The sequence below is a fragment of the Sesamum indicum genome, linkage group LG10 (genome assembly GCF_000512975.1).
Source record: "Sesamum indicum cultivar Zhongzhi No. 13 linkage group LG10, S_indicum_v1.0, whole genome shotgun sequence".
Taxonomy (NCBI): Eukaryota; Viridiplantae; Streptophyta; class Magnoliopsida; order Lamiales; family Pedaliaceae; genus Sesamum; species Sesamum indicum.
The window spans coordinates 11897359-11914017 of NC_026154.1; the positions used below are offsets into that span (position 1 = coordinate 11897359).

Below are 16659 nucleotides of genomic sequence, written 5' to 3' on the forward strand. Positions count from 1 at the left end.
GGGGGGGGGGAGCCGGCTCGAGCTCGAGCTCCTATCGAGCTCGAGCTCGAGCTGGGTTTGAAGTGTTCACCAGCTCGCGAGCTGGTGAATATTTTTTATTTTTTTTATATATATATATTTATTTTTGAATTCTTTATATATTTAATTTTATATTTAATATTTAATCAGTTTTATAATATAAATTGATCATATATTATAATTATTAATCAACATCATATATTTTATTTTGGATAATAATAAATTATGGTACTTTTATTTATACATTTGATCTTTATATTAAAATAAATTCAATCAACAACTTAGTAAAGTATAATATTTTTTATAATTAAAATTATTATAATATCTTTATGTTATATTTTAATATATATTTGTATTACGTTATACATTTTTTAAATTGGCAAGTAATTCACTTATGATTTTTTATTATTTATAAATTTATGTCAAAATTTAGTAATTCTATGAATTAATCTAATAATAATAATAATAATAATAATAATGATGATGATGATGATGATGATGATTGAACAATTCTAATTATTATTTTATTATATATATAATGAGATTAAAAAATTTAATCAATAATTACCTCAGAACAAAATATAGGACACAGTTCATTGGCATTTGAACCAGTTGGATCTAGAGGCACATGTTCGACAATGAACATAATTTCACCATACGATATTGTTGTAAAAATTAAACCTTCTTTGTTTATATGTTCACTTTCAATTTTCAGTTTTACCAAGAAATATGTGTCTTCAATTCTCTATTGTAAAATGATTTGATTTTTCCTATTTATATAGATTGTTTTTTGCCTATGTAAGCTAAACAAGCTATTGATGATCACAAAGTTGTTTGAATTATGTTTCTTCTATTTGTGTGCAATAGCTTTTTTTTATTGTTTGTACACAAACTCATGAGCTTTATTTTCATGTGGATACACCAAAGTTATTCACAAATTGAGAAAGAATGAACGCTGCTATTGGCGTAGGGAGAGATTGAGAACACAAGGTTAAGAATCCAAAGGAAGAGGGGCAAGTGGAAAAGTGTTACTCAAGTAAGAACTTTGAAACTCTTAACTCTCTCTTGTGCTTTTATGATGTGTAAATGAATTTTTCTGTAAAATTGCATTGAGTCTGCATTCTGTTGCTTGAGAATTAGAAGAATTGCAGAATTCAAAATCAAATTCTACTGCAACCTTTGAAATCTTATATTTCCATTGTGCATTAGGGCTGTTTAATTGGATTCTGCTGCACAATTGAATTGTGTTGCTGCAGAAGCTCAATTATGTAGTAGCAGAATCACGAGAATTCTAATTGTGGTGCATCAAAATATTCCTCTTGGTTTGCTGCCTGTGATTTGTCATGAACAGCTGGATGATTTCTATCTCATGCTTCAATGTGATAAATGAAGTGATTCTAAAAGAGCTAGGATAGGAGGGGTGCTCAACATGTTTCTGGGCTTCTCTTTGAAAGAACTGACGTAAATGATCTGATAGCATTTGCTTCTTGCAGACTCTAAAGACATATTTTCTGCTTTGAAAGAGAATGCCGCGGAACTCAGTGGGGGTTTGGACTCCTTGAAGCATCAGGTCCGTATCTTCTTATCTTGTTCTGTATTTTATAGTGCACCTTAGTTGCACTAAGGCATTTCAGAGTTTGGTTATACATTAGGTGCATGCAGTTCAAATGTACTCACATAACATTTATTTCAGTTGTCTATGTATCTCGGAGATGAAGTTGCAGAGTCGAGCTCGAGCTCGAGCTCAACAAAAATGGCCGAGCTCGACTCGTTGCCACCCCTAGCTGAACGCCTGGGAAAGATCAAAGGTACACCCTTGATCTGGTTTTTTATACGCTTCCGAAGCGAAGCAGCTTCCTACATATATCTCTCTATGTTTTTTCTAAGAGCATCACCATAGATTTCTTGGATTTAAAGGTGTGTAAATAAGTGGATTACTTTAGTAGTAATCCAACATGGCGAGCAAGGTGCGTTCGTGGGTAAGATTCAAAGCGAGATCCAACATGCGGGAATCTTGAAAATGTTCTTGGGATGATCTTCAAAACAACGAGAAAATTGACGTGTTTATGATCGAATTAAGGCATGAGCTTGTAGACGAGTTAGACCCGGATATGTCGATCGACATACTTCCACCGCTACAGGTTTACTCGATCCACGATTATGTGCCAATGTAATTTTATATTTAGTGTGCACATAAATTATTATACTTGCGATATAATTTATCTTATGGATTAAACATTGTTATTTTCCAACACAACCGAACTGACTTCTACTCTCTCCTCTAATATTTAAATTATATTTTTCTCTATATATATAGTTTGTTTTATTTGATTATTGCACCGTTGATCTTCATTGATATTTATATTCCCTGAGGAAGATCTTGACCCACGGACTACCAAGAATATACTTGAGGAGAGGTGAGAGAAGCACAAACATGCGAAATCGTGACCATGGGTTAATAATAGAGCAACGTTGGCGAGCCTAAACGAGACCCCTAGAAAAACTTGTCATATTTAAAAGCTAGCGAGACACTTTTCTATGTATGTTTTCTTTTCTAAATTGTTAGAATACTAAGGAAAATTGTGTTCGTCAAAATGAAGAACTTGAATTTCTTAGATTTTTTTCTTTTTCTATGAGAGAGAGAGAGTGTCACGGAGAAAAAACCTGTAATATCGCAAATGAGTAAATTACTCTATATGGAAAAGAAATACAATTTACCTCTTTGTATCTTTTAAAATACAGTAATTTATTTTCATGTATTTTTTGAAATGAAGCAATTTATGTCTCTATCTAAAAAAATTGAGGAAGAAGATAAATTACTCTCCCTGTGATAATAGGACTGTTTAAAAAACTTCTTATGAAAATTAAAGTATCGATCCCCCCCTGTGATATAAAATAAAGTTCAAAAAACCCCCTATGTATAGAAATTGAGTCACACGTGCTTTGACTGCGAATTTACTATAAAAATATATTGTTTTAATATTTTTGTCCTTCTCTCACATCTAATATATATATTTATTAATAATAAAATATTATTTTATATAATAACTATTTAATTATTTATAAATATAATTTTAATTAAATTAATTAAAAATTATATATTTAAAAAAAAAAGAGAGACGACAACGAATATGCCGTTGCTGCTGCAGAAGAGGAGGGCGCGCGCACCGTCCTCACCCCTAGGCGACTTCGACGACCGATGTTACCCAAATGGGCAGTGGGCGAGGGAAGGGGAGGAGGGAGGCGGGGGAGGGGGGGAGGGGGGGGGGGGGATGGATAGGGGGTTATATTTCTTATTTTGAATTTTTTTATAGATTATAATTTTATATATTATAAATATATTTTAATAGTTATAAATTATATATATTATCATTCAAAATAATTATATATTAATAGATTTAATTTGAACGGTTGACTAGAATGGGTATTTGAGCTATTATTTTAAAAAAAAATAGGTTTAAGTTGACCAAGGGGCGAGTGTGATTATTTATCGATAACATAGGAATGATTTTTTATATTAAAATTTTTTTAGGGGGATTTTCTATATTTTGATATATCACAGGGGGTCAAAATGAATTTAACCCTTTATTTTTATATGTTCATGAATTATTGACGCTTATTTACAATTTAACTTAATTTTTAAGATTGATTATCCTTACAACTCTTTAAAAAATGCTAAATTATATTTTATTTCGGAGAATTTTGGAAATTACACTTATACCAATTTTGAAAATTCTGAATTTACATCTGACCCCTTTCATTAGGGTTTGGGTAGAAAATGCTAATGTAAGCAAAGAGAAATACATGAATTTTTAACTTTTCTTATCATTTAACATTCTCATGAATATTTTTGTACTTATAAAAGAATAAATGTAATATACATATATAGAGCGAGAGAGAAAGTGATGTTAACGTAATTACATTTTTCATTCATAAACACTAAATTATTGCATGAAAACGTTGAGTTAAGGGTAAAATTTAAAACTTTATGGAATTATTTTTACTAACATTAGCATTTTTCATCTAAATCCTAACAAAAGAGGGTCAAGTGTAAGTGAATTTTTTAAGGGTGCAAATGTAATTTCTAAACTTTTTGGGGTAAAAGTGTAATTTCACATTTTTAAAGAGGTCTAAACATAATTAATTCTAATTTATAAATACATGAAAATTAATTTCACATTTTTAAACATAATTTTTAAAGAGGTCTAAACATAATTAATTCCACATTTTTAAAGAGGTCTAATTCTTGAAATATACATAAAAATAAGGGTACATTTCGATGACCTCCACTGAGGTTTTGACATAACTATTAATACCTCTTGTTATTCAAAAAGTTATAAATATTTTCAAATATTTGATAAAATTATATAATTCTTAAATGGGGGTATGGAATTATCAACTTTTTCTTTACTGTATTTTTGTTAAAATAAATAAAAAATTATAAAATAATCGAACAGAGTAGATGAAAAAATTTCAAAAAATTCTAAAAAAGTTATCCACTTAATCCATAAAAAATTAAAAAAATCATAATTCTTTTTATATGAATATTTTGGTCAATATATCATAAAAAAATAAATAAAAATTTAATAAAAACTAATGCGATGAATTAATTTTTAAACAATATTAAAATTTAAAAAATATTAATAATTTTTTAAATAACTAAAAATATTTATAATTATATGAAAAGAAATTCGGATTAGAATATACAATATTCAAATTAATGGCATTATTATTACTGATCGGTAAAATTCATATCTGTAAAAAGGGAAGTGGGAATTTCTTTTATGGTAAAAAATTCATTGAGTTTGGTTATTTCTAAAAAAGAAAGCGAAGAAAACAAAAAAGATGTGTTGAATTTCAAGTATTTAGTTTAATTGATCCTAAATTCTCGCGTCTATATATAGGAGTTTGACGTAGCATTAGATCAGTTTTGCTCCTCAAATTACTCAGAAAAAAAAAAAAATAAGTTCTTTGTTCAATTGCTCTTATCAAACCTTGATCATTCATCTCTGATCAGAGAAGTTTTATTTTCGGAGATTTTGGTTCAATATCATCAGGTTTGCTATCTTTTGATTCTGTGTATATTCTTAGAGTTTTCGATTTGTGTACGTTTTCAATCGATCAACCCAATCATCATCATCGATGGGTTCTCAAGAATCGGCAATGATTGGTCTGGAGTTCTTGGATTTCTTGTCGTGGCTTTTGAGGGAGTTGAAACTAAGGGCTTCTTTGTTCAGGACTCTTTTTGTATTTGATTAGCGAGGTTTAACTGTTTCTTACAAGTATGTTGCATTCTTCGACTCGAGTAAATTTTCTGCTACGTTGTCGATCTGTCTCGGGAGATTGGTTCAAGAAATACGAATCTTGGAAACGACGGTTCTGATATACGTGACTGCTGGATGATTCTGATGTTACTACGGAAAGTTATGGCCTGGCTGATGAAGATAGTATCATTGGATGTGGGATTCATTTTCTGCTTCCCTTAGGTTATGATTTTTGAGGTTCTTTCATGTCTTATATGCAAGATTTTGGACGCTGTTTGTGTCTGGTTTTTGCTTATAGTCCCTCAGTGAATTTTGTCTCCCACGCGTGGATCTTTGTTGGGAGATTATGTTTTGGTTCAAGAAATAAGAATCTTGGAAGCAATGGTTGCTCATATGCGCTATTACCGGATCATTTAATTATGGAAAGTTATGGTCCCGGCTGATGATGATTTCTGGAATTATCTGCTTTAGATAGGTTTTGATTTAAGTGGTTCTTCCATGTCTTAAATATCAAGAAATTGGACGATGTTGTGTCTGGTTTTCACTTATAGTCCCTCAGTGAAATTGTGCATGCAGACAGTATGGTTGGAATTTTAGGGTTTCTGTTTCTAGATTGTAAACTTTTTCTTGTGGCACTGAATTGAAGAAACAATCTGGAGTCGATGATATTTGGATTTTGGTGCACTTGCTCATGTTTGGGTTCCTTCAACTTTATATAGCGGAAGCAGCAGGCTTTATGGTTTGAGTTTCACCAACTTGGTTCAGTTTTTGATTGTTCTGTTATTCTGTTTTGGTTTAGTATTATAAGATGGCAGTCAAGGCAGCAACTAGAGTCTCAACCTGTGATGGATTTGGAAGACTGCCTGTGAAAACCCAAGTCTGCACCTACTGGCTTGCAGGGAGATGCAATAGGAATCCATGTAGGTTCATGCACAGAGAATTGCCACCTCCACAATCTCGTGAGATCCAGTTGGCACCAGCGAAGGACGTTCGTGGAATGCAATCCAGAAAGATGACCTGGAGGAGTCCTAAATATAAGAACCCCGAGACTGCCACCCTTTCAAGTAATAAAGGAGGCATGCACACCAGTAGAAGTGGTCAGAGCAGCCATCAGAACGTCTTGGCAAATACTGGAAATGAGAATGTTCACATGGATATAGAAATGACCATCGCTTCCTCGAGCACTCATGGTGATATACAGGCCCAGCCAGAGGTTTTGAAAGCTGTAAGAAGTGAACCTGAAAATTTTAGCTCTCAAAAAGCTAAGCCAAAGCAATGCAAGTACTGGGTCACAGGAAATTGTGTCCATGGAGACAAGTGCAAGGATCTGCACTCTTGGTTCTCTGGTTCTGGATTCACATTGTTGAAAAAGTTAGAAGGCCATACCAAGGTACTTATTGATAAATGAGTTTAGTATTGTTTAAAATCATGGTCTATATGTCCCCACTGTTTAGCCTTGCATTTGTTACGGGTTTCACTAATACACAAGTACTTTGATACAACTTTCCTCAGGCTGTGACTGGGATTTCGCTCCCATCTGGCTCCGACAGGCTATATTCATGTAGCAAGGATAAAACCATTCGAGCTTGGGACTGCCACACCGGTCAGGTGGGAATAAGTTTCTATCAATGAAACTGTCATCTTGTAAATAGGGTGTTCTGTTATTCATTTTTCTGTTCTTCTCTGGATGCAGTGTGCTGGTTCTGTAATTACCGATGGTGAAGCAGGGTGTTTAATCAGCGAAGGCTCGTGGTTATTGGTTGGACTGCAAACTGCTTTGAAGGTATAAATATACTTTCTTCTTTTATCATGTTCCAATGAACTATGTCACTGTATGCCAGTTCATCCTTTTCGATATGGACTTAATACTTGTGTTGGCAAACAGGCATGGAACCTACAACATCATGCTGAGTTTGGTTTCGGTCTACTTGCTGGGTTAGTTTGTAGCATGGTCCTGGATGATGATAAGTTGTTTGCTGGAATGGAGGTAACTCCCAGGGTCTTTCACCGTGTATATTTATGGCTGCATTAGCTGCACTGTGGATTCTCATTTTATGTATGAAACAAAACTTATATGGCTGCAGGATGGTAGCATACTGGTATGGAAATTGAATCTGGAGGCTCTTACCCTGGAGGCTGCTGAAATGCTGAAGGGGCACCAAGGCGCCGTGACATCACTTATTGTAGGGTCTGACAATAGGCTCTATTCAGGATCAAGAGACTGTACCATAAGGGTAAGTTTTCATATAATGCTCTTCTATTTCTTTTCTTCCATTTTCTTTTTTCTGCCCCTTTCTGCTTCCAATTTTTTTTTTTTTTTGTATGTATACCTAATATTATTCATTTGTTTACCGTTTTCCAGGTGTGGGACCGGAAAAATCTGCATTGTTTGCATACACTAAATCGGCACACAAGAGCTGTAACGGCCATCATTTGCTGGGATAACTATTTGCTATCTGCTTCTCTGGACAACACACTGAAGGTTTGGCTCTTTATAATTCAATTGGGGATGCACTGTGCTGCATCTTGCTAAATTCCTTTACTTCTGTGTGTCAAATAGATTTGGGCTGCAACTGAAAGCGGGACCATAGACGTGATTCATGAGATCAAAGAAGATTGTGTAAGTGAAATACATTGACTTGAAAAGAATTTACCCGAAAATGCATTGATTTGTGCAGTGCCTCCATTGGCCTCTGTATTTCCCATCCCTGTGTCAAGTGCTTTTAAATCTTTTTAGCATTCTGAAAATCTTGAATATATTTAATGCTGTTTCAGGGTTTTATTGCTCTTTGTGGCATACATGATGCTGAGGCCAAGCCTATTCTGCTCTGCTCATGTAACGACAACACTGTCCGCCTCTATGACTTGCCCTCGTGAGTATCATCATCGACCCAATATCGTTTCTGTCAATATCTTCTCCCCTCCTCTTTGGCAACTGTGTAATCATGTCTGTGTTTTGTGATTTAAGGTTTACCGAAAGAGGCAGAATATTTTCCAAGCTGGAAGTTGAAGTGATAGAAATTGGCAGCGACGGACTATTTTTTACGGGTGACGGCACTGGGGAGATCTCCGTCTGGAAATTGCATGGAGTTCCATGTGAAGAAACTGCGTTGTAACTCTACTTGATGAAGAGAGAATGCTGTTGATATGTTTTTCAGGCAATCTCGTCATTTAGATTGTTGATAACTGTCTCCAGAACACCAGCGATGTAAAAAGGCCACAATTTTGTATATGCACTTGCGTTCAATTATTCATATATTCTTCTTCATCTCTACCAATCTGTTCTTTTACTCTTTGGATAGAGGTGGAATTGTTAATTTTGCTTTTACTGTATATTTTTCTTTAGAAAATTATAAAACAAAAACTTTGAAAAATTAAAGAAAAAAATCTACTTAGTCTACAAAAAAAATTTAAAGTAAAATTATAAATTCAAAGTTCACAAGGGTAAAATCAATGAAAATCTAGCAAAGATCAAGAAATTATACTAGTTGTTGGATGAACGTTAAATTATGAGTATTTATGATTATCAAAACAAAAAAGAAATATTTATAAATGTCATCTTTTATGAAAGTTCGTTGCAATTTAGTTGTTTTCATATTGACAATTTCCGCTCGCTTATTTCTTTATCGTGGTAGACTTATTTTATAAGGCAAATACCACCTACTATTCAGTAGAAATAACAATCCACACATAAACGGGGCTTGAACTCATGACTTCTAAAGACATAGAACCTCAATTTCACCAACAAAATCAGATCTTATTGCCCCTAAATTTATACTTTGATGAAAATGAATAAATAGGGAAATTTGGCTCTTCTACGAAATATTTAAGCAAATATCATATTTTTGCAACCTCTGTTTCATTATCTGTTTGTTTGATGAATTGATAGGTGAATTTGTTGCTTTAAACTATGATGCAACAACACAAACACGTTAATCTAAAAAATTTGGATTACTGTACTTTACCCATAAGATCATAATATATATTTTATATTGGAAAAAATGTAAATATTCTTGTGTGATATTGCAAATGAGCAAATTATTTTTCGATGAAAAAAAATTGCAATTTATCTCCCTGTATTTTCTAAAATACAATAATTTACCTCTCTATATTTTTTAACATAAATAATTTACCTCCTTAGATAGGGAGGTAAATTGCTATATTTTTTCTGTACAGAGATAATTTGCTCATTTTCAACATCACGGGGGTAAATTGTTATTCACCCATATTATACATGAGGAAAAAGATATACAAATCCAAGATCAAGTTCAAAAGTTTTGGACTCGAGCTTGAGTTGAATATACATGTTCAAATGATCATGACTAGCTATCTTGTAGAGTTTTTTTTTTCGAATTTTTATTCATTTATTTTAGGGTAAATTACAAAGACTTTTTTTTATAAAATTTGACATAATTACAAAGACCTTTTTTATGAAATTTGACATAATTACAAAGACTTTTTTTATGAAATTTGACATAATTACAAAAACTTTTTTTATGAAATTTGATATAATTACAAAGACTTTTTTATGAGAATAGTATGATGAATATTTAACTACAAGGTTCGTTACATGAGGGGGTGTAGCTCATATGGTAGAGCGCTCGCTTCGCATGCGAGAGGCACGGGGTTCGATTCCCCGCACCTCCATTTTTTGCCCACCAAATAGAGCTTCAACTATTGAAAAGGGGTATTTAAGAGAATTCAACTGAAACTCGATATAAGAGTTTGTATATATTTATAGATATATACTGCGTTGATTAATGAATGAGGACTTGTTAATTTTATTAATAAGATTCTAATTTATATTAGACTGCGGTGTCAGATCAACATATTTGTAATGAGAATATATATAAATAAATATATTTTCACTTTAATTAGTGTTTCAAAAATCAAAAACTGCAAATGAAAATGAAACAGGCGTGGTACATATAATTCTTTTTAAAAGTCTAAACTAGTTGAACTGGCACCAACAAGAACAGCAGTTAGGTACAATGGATTTGTAATATTCTGAGAGCTCTCTCTCACAGGCTCCCATTCAAATGGGAGTTCCAAGTTAAATCTGACCTAGTACAAACTCATTTCCTAGGTTCATGAATACTCGGAGTAGTTATAGAGGATCGCTATTCGATTTTTATGGACTTAGACAAAGACTGTTTCTTTACCTCGGTATTAATCTTGAGCAGGAATACTGGTCTTGCGCCACCTCCAATAACTTGCTCTTATGGGATCTACCAATTGCAAGATAGAACATACTCTTTCAGCAAAGTTTGAATCGGAGGGCTTTGGGTCCGGAGACACAGCATCAACTGCATCTTTCAACTCGTTGCTAGGTTGGTGGCGATGGCTGAGAAGATCCAAAACCATGTTCAAAGCGTGAACACAATCTCTTTTGTCCAACAAAACGTCCAAGCAAACTGATGCAACTCGAGGGTCATTAACTAGAGAGTTCACATCGTTTTTGTAAAGTCCGCGCAGATATCTCCAAGGACTTTCATTCTCAGGTTTGGCTAAAATAGCCTTAATTGCAAAAGCAACTTCAGAGTCCCGCATGACCTCTAAGCCCCCTAAGAGAGGAGACCTAGTTACAACAAAATATCTCTGCAAACGAGAAAAAAATCACAGCATCAAAAATTAGCCAAGAAAATAAGAATACTGATTATTCAAGGTTAAGAGAAACTGAATGTTATTAGCCAAAGACCCAGAAGTCCATGGCATCCTGGTTAAAGATACCAAGAAACACCCACCACACTTCTTCTTTTTTCCCCCTTATGAGTTTCTTTGAGGGGCTAAACTTTAATCCATCTCATATACTGAGCTACTCGCTTGACTTCACTGAAGCTGAAAATCAGCTCTCATTTCTGAATATCAACATTCTCGGCAGCTGCAGAATCCACATATCCAACTTTCTGGTGGCAAGCCCCAAATTGTTTTCTAACATAGAGAACCGACAAGTTTAACTGAAAATCTATACTCTTTTGTAATGGAAAAGAAGCTCATTTTGCTATCTCTAACCATTTGGGTCAGTAGTTTTTAAGTTTCCCCACATTTTGGTAAATTCCTTTTGCTTCCACTTCATCCAAATCAATACTGTCCACAAATTAGTTTCCTTATGCCATTTTCCATCCATGCTCCAGCAACCATCAATCCACTCATTTGCTTGATCTTACTATCCTTTTGACTACTTTCTCTCCAATATTCCAATTTTCTATCTACACCCACAATTTCAATCCACCTTTCCAGTCAATAAAAAATGGGTGCAAAACCAAGGCCAAACTGGAGAACAAACCCAAAACTTCCGTAGCCTGGATCCTCTTCTATGTATCTTTCCAAAATTATTTTAATGATTTCTCATATTGGTTGGATAGAAATATGATTCTACAGATTTGGATTGCAAAAGAAATGTAAGTTTCCTCTTAAAGTTCTCTATTTCTAGATACCGTGCTCTGTTTCTACTCACCTATTAATTATCCACAGATGAGTTAGTTAAAACCATTAAGAATACTAACATATTCACTACTCAGTGCATGTGATAGTTTATGTTTGAACTCAAAGCAAGCATTCATAAGATGAACATTTTAAAAGCACCTGGTTCCAAGCAGAATTGTTGAAAATATCATCTTCGAGGAGCTCATCGCAGTAGGCAAGCTCATTTTCCCATCCTCCAAGAGCCTGAAGAACCCACTGCATAGAGAAATTTTACCATAATGTGGTGTAGGACAACAAAAAGGAGATCTAAGAACGAAAACTTGCTGTTTTCTTTAGGTTTAATTTGTTTTTCTGCCCTAGAAACAAGAAAAAGTGAATTCAGCACACCTGCCTATGGGACCAGGCATGATAGTTCTTTGCATCCTGAGAGAAGATTTCCCTGGTGAATTCAAGCTCCTTACTTGCTATTTGAGTCCCAAGCTTCTCAGCAACCCACCGCCTATGATGCCTAAAAATTGAATAGCTTGAAATGCCAGCCGATGTAGAGAAAATAATGAACACAACACTTAGTCTCTTTTCTCACTCTAGATTCAGGGTCTACAGGCAGGGCAACTTTGGTAATCTCCGACAGCCAATAACAGAGACAGATTTAACGCATTTTCTCCTAGCATTCCTCTTGAAAAGGGTAATTGAGAGTTCACCAGATTTTACATGAATATAAAAATTTACAAGTAGGGAGGAAAAAGAAGCTGAATGATGCGGGGAGAACATGCAAAGTGACTTTTACAGTAAAAGTTATATGGATCAGGTTCAAATTGGACTATTTTACACACCATATCCACAAATCAGTAAATTAACAGCTTACCATATTTGATAGTTTTTGGAATTATCTTTTGTAGCCTGGTCAACGAAATGCAATTCTTCATGCAAATCAACACTAAGTGCATCGAGTATTAGACGTCTGAATTGCCACACCTAAATAGAAGAAATTTTCAGCACAGACTTTATACCAAGGGGTCTTCAAGAAAGACATTCTAGTCAAAACTAGTCAGCCCTTGACATTTATACATTAAAAAATCACTCATCGCTCCCTAAATAACATTGTTGTATTTGTGTTATTCCATGTATAGCAAAAGGAGGACTCAATCCAAACTTGGCAAATCACGCATCCACAATGTATTTCTCACGCAAACCAACTACAAAATACACAAACAGTGGAGCATGTATATTCGCCTCAGCTTTATATACGTCCACGGATGAACCCACAGTCTTTACATTAACAGCTAGAATTATGCGTCAGATCATGCTTTGGGAATCTCACTCTTCCAATCTTAGCATCACATAGTTCCCAAAACAATAAAAAAATTGTGTACGCTTACAGCTATAATTAACAAATATAATTTCAACAATTACATCAACTGCCCTCGTATTGTTCATATCTAGTTAAATTCAGTTAAGAAAAAGTATAAACCAACAAATAAAGAAGAAGAAGAAGATTACAGTGTAATTCCCTGAATTGAGAAAAATGGCTTCTTTAGTGAGTTGAAGTGCGCGTGGGGATCGCTCATCCGCCAAGTATACGGCTCTAAAGTAATCCATGGTTTCGCTGAACTCATCGGTGTAAGCAATCGGCACGACCGGATTCGGGCCGTCATATTGCGGGACGGGCCGAATATCAGCCCATTCGGGTCTCTGCCTCATGGGTATTTTGGCTCTCTCTTCTTCAACCCCGCGATTCATGTCGACCTCAGTTGCAAGGCTTTACGACTGAAGGTAAAGCGAACACCTTGAATTCGGAAAAGGCCAATAGCTTCTATTTTTTTAGTATAAAACTATAAGAAGAATTAAAATTGAAAGAATTTCTTTGAGAGTGAAGTGAACACAAGGGAAAAGATAAATTATTTGTTAAGAAGCCCACACATTTATCAGAATGAAGATAAATTATTTACAGGGAAAAGGTTGTATCTTGCTTCTCATTTAAACCCACAAGGGAAAGTTCTGTCACAATTACACTAATAAATGTGAATCTGCAAAGCCATGTTGCCTGTAGGATAAATTTGCCCATTTGAAGGTAGAAATGCTCATTTGGTAAACAGAAATAGAGATTGAAGATTGAAATGTCCATTTAGAGTGCTTGTCAATATTTCTGTTGACTTTATGAAATGGACACGTAGAATGTAACTCTATTTTCATTGGCAGTCATTGATTAGAGCATGTCAATTTTATAGAGCTCGACACTCTATTCTCGAGCTCGAGCCGATGAGCTCAACTCGAGCTCGACAAACAGAACGGCAACAACAAGACAATTCCAAACAGAACAGCAAAAATAGACTTTTCGTTGTTGATCATTACCTGGAATTCCAAACAGAACAGCAACAAGACAATACCTGGAAGGCGCACTCATCGCCGCACTCGTTGCTGTCCTCGTTGTCGACTTGCCTTTCTTGTTGTCGTGAATTTGGGGGCTAGGGTTTTTAGAGAATGGTTTGGGGAAAGAATGGAGATAGAAACAGAAAGAAGAGAGAAAGGAGGAAGAAGAAAAGAACGATAAAAAGAGAGAGAGAAAGAGATGGGTTTGACATTTTGTATTATTATTATTATTATTATAATTATTATCATTATCATCATTTTAAATCATGAGTTTGAATTATAAAATTTTTATATAGATATAGTTGAAATTAATATATGTTCATAATCTGCAAAATTTATATATTTATAAATATTAGTATAATATTTATGTAACTATCATCTAACATTATCGAACAACATGGGTTAATCGCGCCATCAAAATTCAGATCAAACCGTTACATATGATAAAACTTACAAAAAAATATATTTGGTAAAGTTTTAGACTTATTGGATATACGGATGTCTAGATAGAGTACTCAAAACATAAGAGTAATCATTCAAAGCGCTGTATTGTTGAATCAGGCCATGTGATTTTAGATCATACCGTCTGATATGATCTAATGGATACAGTCTTTTATATATTTAAATTTCGTATGAATCAGGTATACCCGAATTTTAAGATATCGTAATTATTGATTAAACTTTTTAATCTCATTATATATATAATAAAATAATAATTAGAATTGTTCAACCATCATCATCATCATAATTATTATTATTATTATTGTTGTTGCTGTTGTTGTTATTATTATTATTATGATTTCTAGATTAATTCATAGGAATTACTAAATTTTAACATAAATTTATAAATAATAAAAAATCATAAGTGAATTACTAGTCAATTTAAAAAATATTAACGTAATAAAAATATATATTAAAATATAACATAAAGTTATATATATCATATTAAATAAATAATTTTAATTATAAAAAATATTATAATTTACTAAGTTGTTGATTAAATTTATTTTTTTATAAAAATAAAATGTATAAATAAAAGTACCATAATTTATTATTATTCAAAATAAAATGTATGATATTGATTAATAATTATAATATATGGTTAATTTAGATTATAAAATTGATCAAATATTAAATATAAAAATAAATATATAAAAAATTCAAAAATAAAAATATATATAAATATAAATATATATATATATATATATTCACCAGCTCGCGAGCTGGTGAACAAGTAAAACTGAGCTCGAGCTCAAAGTCGAGCCGGCTCGACCCATCTGCCAGCCCTAGTTTAAAGTTTTCATTATTCACATAAGATAATTACAACATATCAGTATAAAAGAAATATTAAAAAGTTATTTTTTTTGTGTAGGAAAGGATTAATTTGACAACTTTACAAACTTAAGGACTATCTAATGAAAATTATTGACCATTTTACCCTCCAAAGAGTCAACTATCAAATGAAAAATATTGACCATTTTACCCTCCAAAGAGTCAAAATTCGGCCTCATTTTCGTCGAGAAATGGTCAGAGGGACCAAACTAAGACAAAAATTAAAGTTTAAGAATGCTAATGTTAAGAAATGAACCTGAGGAATAAAATAATTTTAAACAAAAACTTAAGGGACCAAATATAATATTTACCTAATAAAATATTATTTTTAATAATAAACTAATAATTATTTATTTTAAATATTTGCAAACGGCCCCTACGTTGAATAACCATTTGTCGTGTTTGGTTTTACTAAAAGAGTTAAATACATTTTACACCTCTGAATTATGCTTATGGTTGCAATTATTTCTTAAAATATGAAACGAACAAAAATCCCTTAAACAAAATAATTTGTCATGGATAGGACAAAAATGCCCTTCTAACTTACTCTTGGTACTGTGTTTTTACGTCCTAAAGTATGTTTTATAAAAAAATCTCCCACAAAACTACTCTTAATGATTTTAAAATTTTACTCATTTTTATTCAAAAATAATATTTAAAATTTATAATTTTTTATAAATTATATAAGATAAAAAAAAATATTTTCAAGCCCAATTTATGCAAATTTGTTTTACAAAATAAATTATCTATGCTAAAAAAATTCATGTAAGGATGTGTAGATCGTGGTGTAACAATATAGAGTTTGTACATATTTTCATACTAATTATAAAAATCATAAATTTTTGGTATTATTTATTATAAAAAATAATTCTATAATAATTCAAATTATGATTTAATGGAATGACTATAATAAACATATTTTAGTGGGTGTAAATAATAAAGGCATTTTCAACATAAAAAATTCGAATTGTGAAGAGGGGTTTTGTTATCTTCTATATAAACTACAAAAAAATTGAGTTTTAGATACAATATAAATGACAACGGCTCAAAAGTTATGGTAAATTAATACTATTAATCACAGTTAAATAAAATCAAAATCTTAATTTTACCACGATTAATCAATATTTGTTATGAGTTTTAGTTGTAGTTAAAACATTTGTCATAGTTTTAGCCATGGCTAATATTTTGACTACACTTGCACTCGGTACGATATAGACGAGTCATCTAGTGCTCCCACTGTCTAAAGGAG

At 32.7% G+C, this 16659-nt stretch overlaps 2 protein-coding genes, 1 long non-coding RNA gene and 1 other non-coding gene across 7 annotated transcripts; 3 read left to right on the forward strand and 1 right to left on the reverse strand.

Annotated features, from left to right (window-relative positions):
• LOC110012724 lies at positions 1732 to 2665 on the forward strand. The gene is made up of 2 exons (XR_002287927.1): positions 1732 to 1826; positions 1936 to 2665. It is a non-coding gene; the product is annotated as an uncharacterized LOC110012724 (long non-coding RNA).
• LOC105172369 (zinc finger CCCH domain-containing protein 48) lies at positions 4928 to 8550 on the forward strand. The gene is made up of 10 exons (XM_020697029.1): positions 4928 to 5075; positions 6082 to 6672; positions 6795 to 6890; positions 6976 to 7065; positions 7168 to 7269; positions 7367 to 7516; positions 7645 to 7764; positions 7843 to 7902; positions 8058 to 8155; positions 8251 to 8550. Exons 2-10 carry the CDS (start codon positions 6091 to 6093, stop codon positions 8396 to 8398), a joined length of 1446 nt encoding a protein of 481 aa, XP_020552688.1. The 5' UTR covers positions 4928 to 5075; positions 6082 to 6090; the 3' UTR covers positions 8399 to 8550.
• Positions 9857 to 9929, forward strand: TRNAA-CGC. The gene has a single exon. It is a non-coding gene; the product is annotated as a tRNA-Ala (tRNA).
• Positions 10206 to 14253, reverse strand: LOC105172359 (protein farnesyltransferase/geranylgeranyltransferase type-1 subunit alpha-like). 4 transcript variants are annotated; one of them, XM_011093746.2, is made up of 6 exons: positions 14096 to 14253; positions 13209 to 13494; positions 12574 to 12683; positions 12096 to 12216; positions 11868 to 11963; positions 10206 to 10880 (listed from the first exon to the last, which is right to left on the reverse strand). In XM_011093746.2, exons 2-6 carry the CDS (start codon positions 13446 to 13448, stop codon positions 10452 to 10454), a joined length of 996 nt encoding a protein of 331 aa, XP_011092048.1. In that variant the 5' UTR covers positions 13449 to 13494; positions 14096 to 14253; the 3' UTR covers positions 10206 to 10451. The 4 variants fall into 4 exon arrangements, with proteins under 4 accessions (XP_011092048.1, XP_011092051.1, XP_011092050.1 ...); XM_011093749.2 differs by having other exon boundaries at positions 13209 to 13475; positions 14096 to 14252; XM_011093748.2 differs by having other exon boundaries at positions 13209 to 13475; positions 14061 to 14240.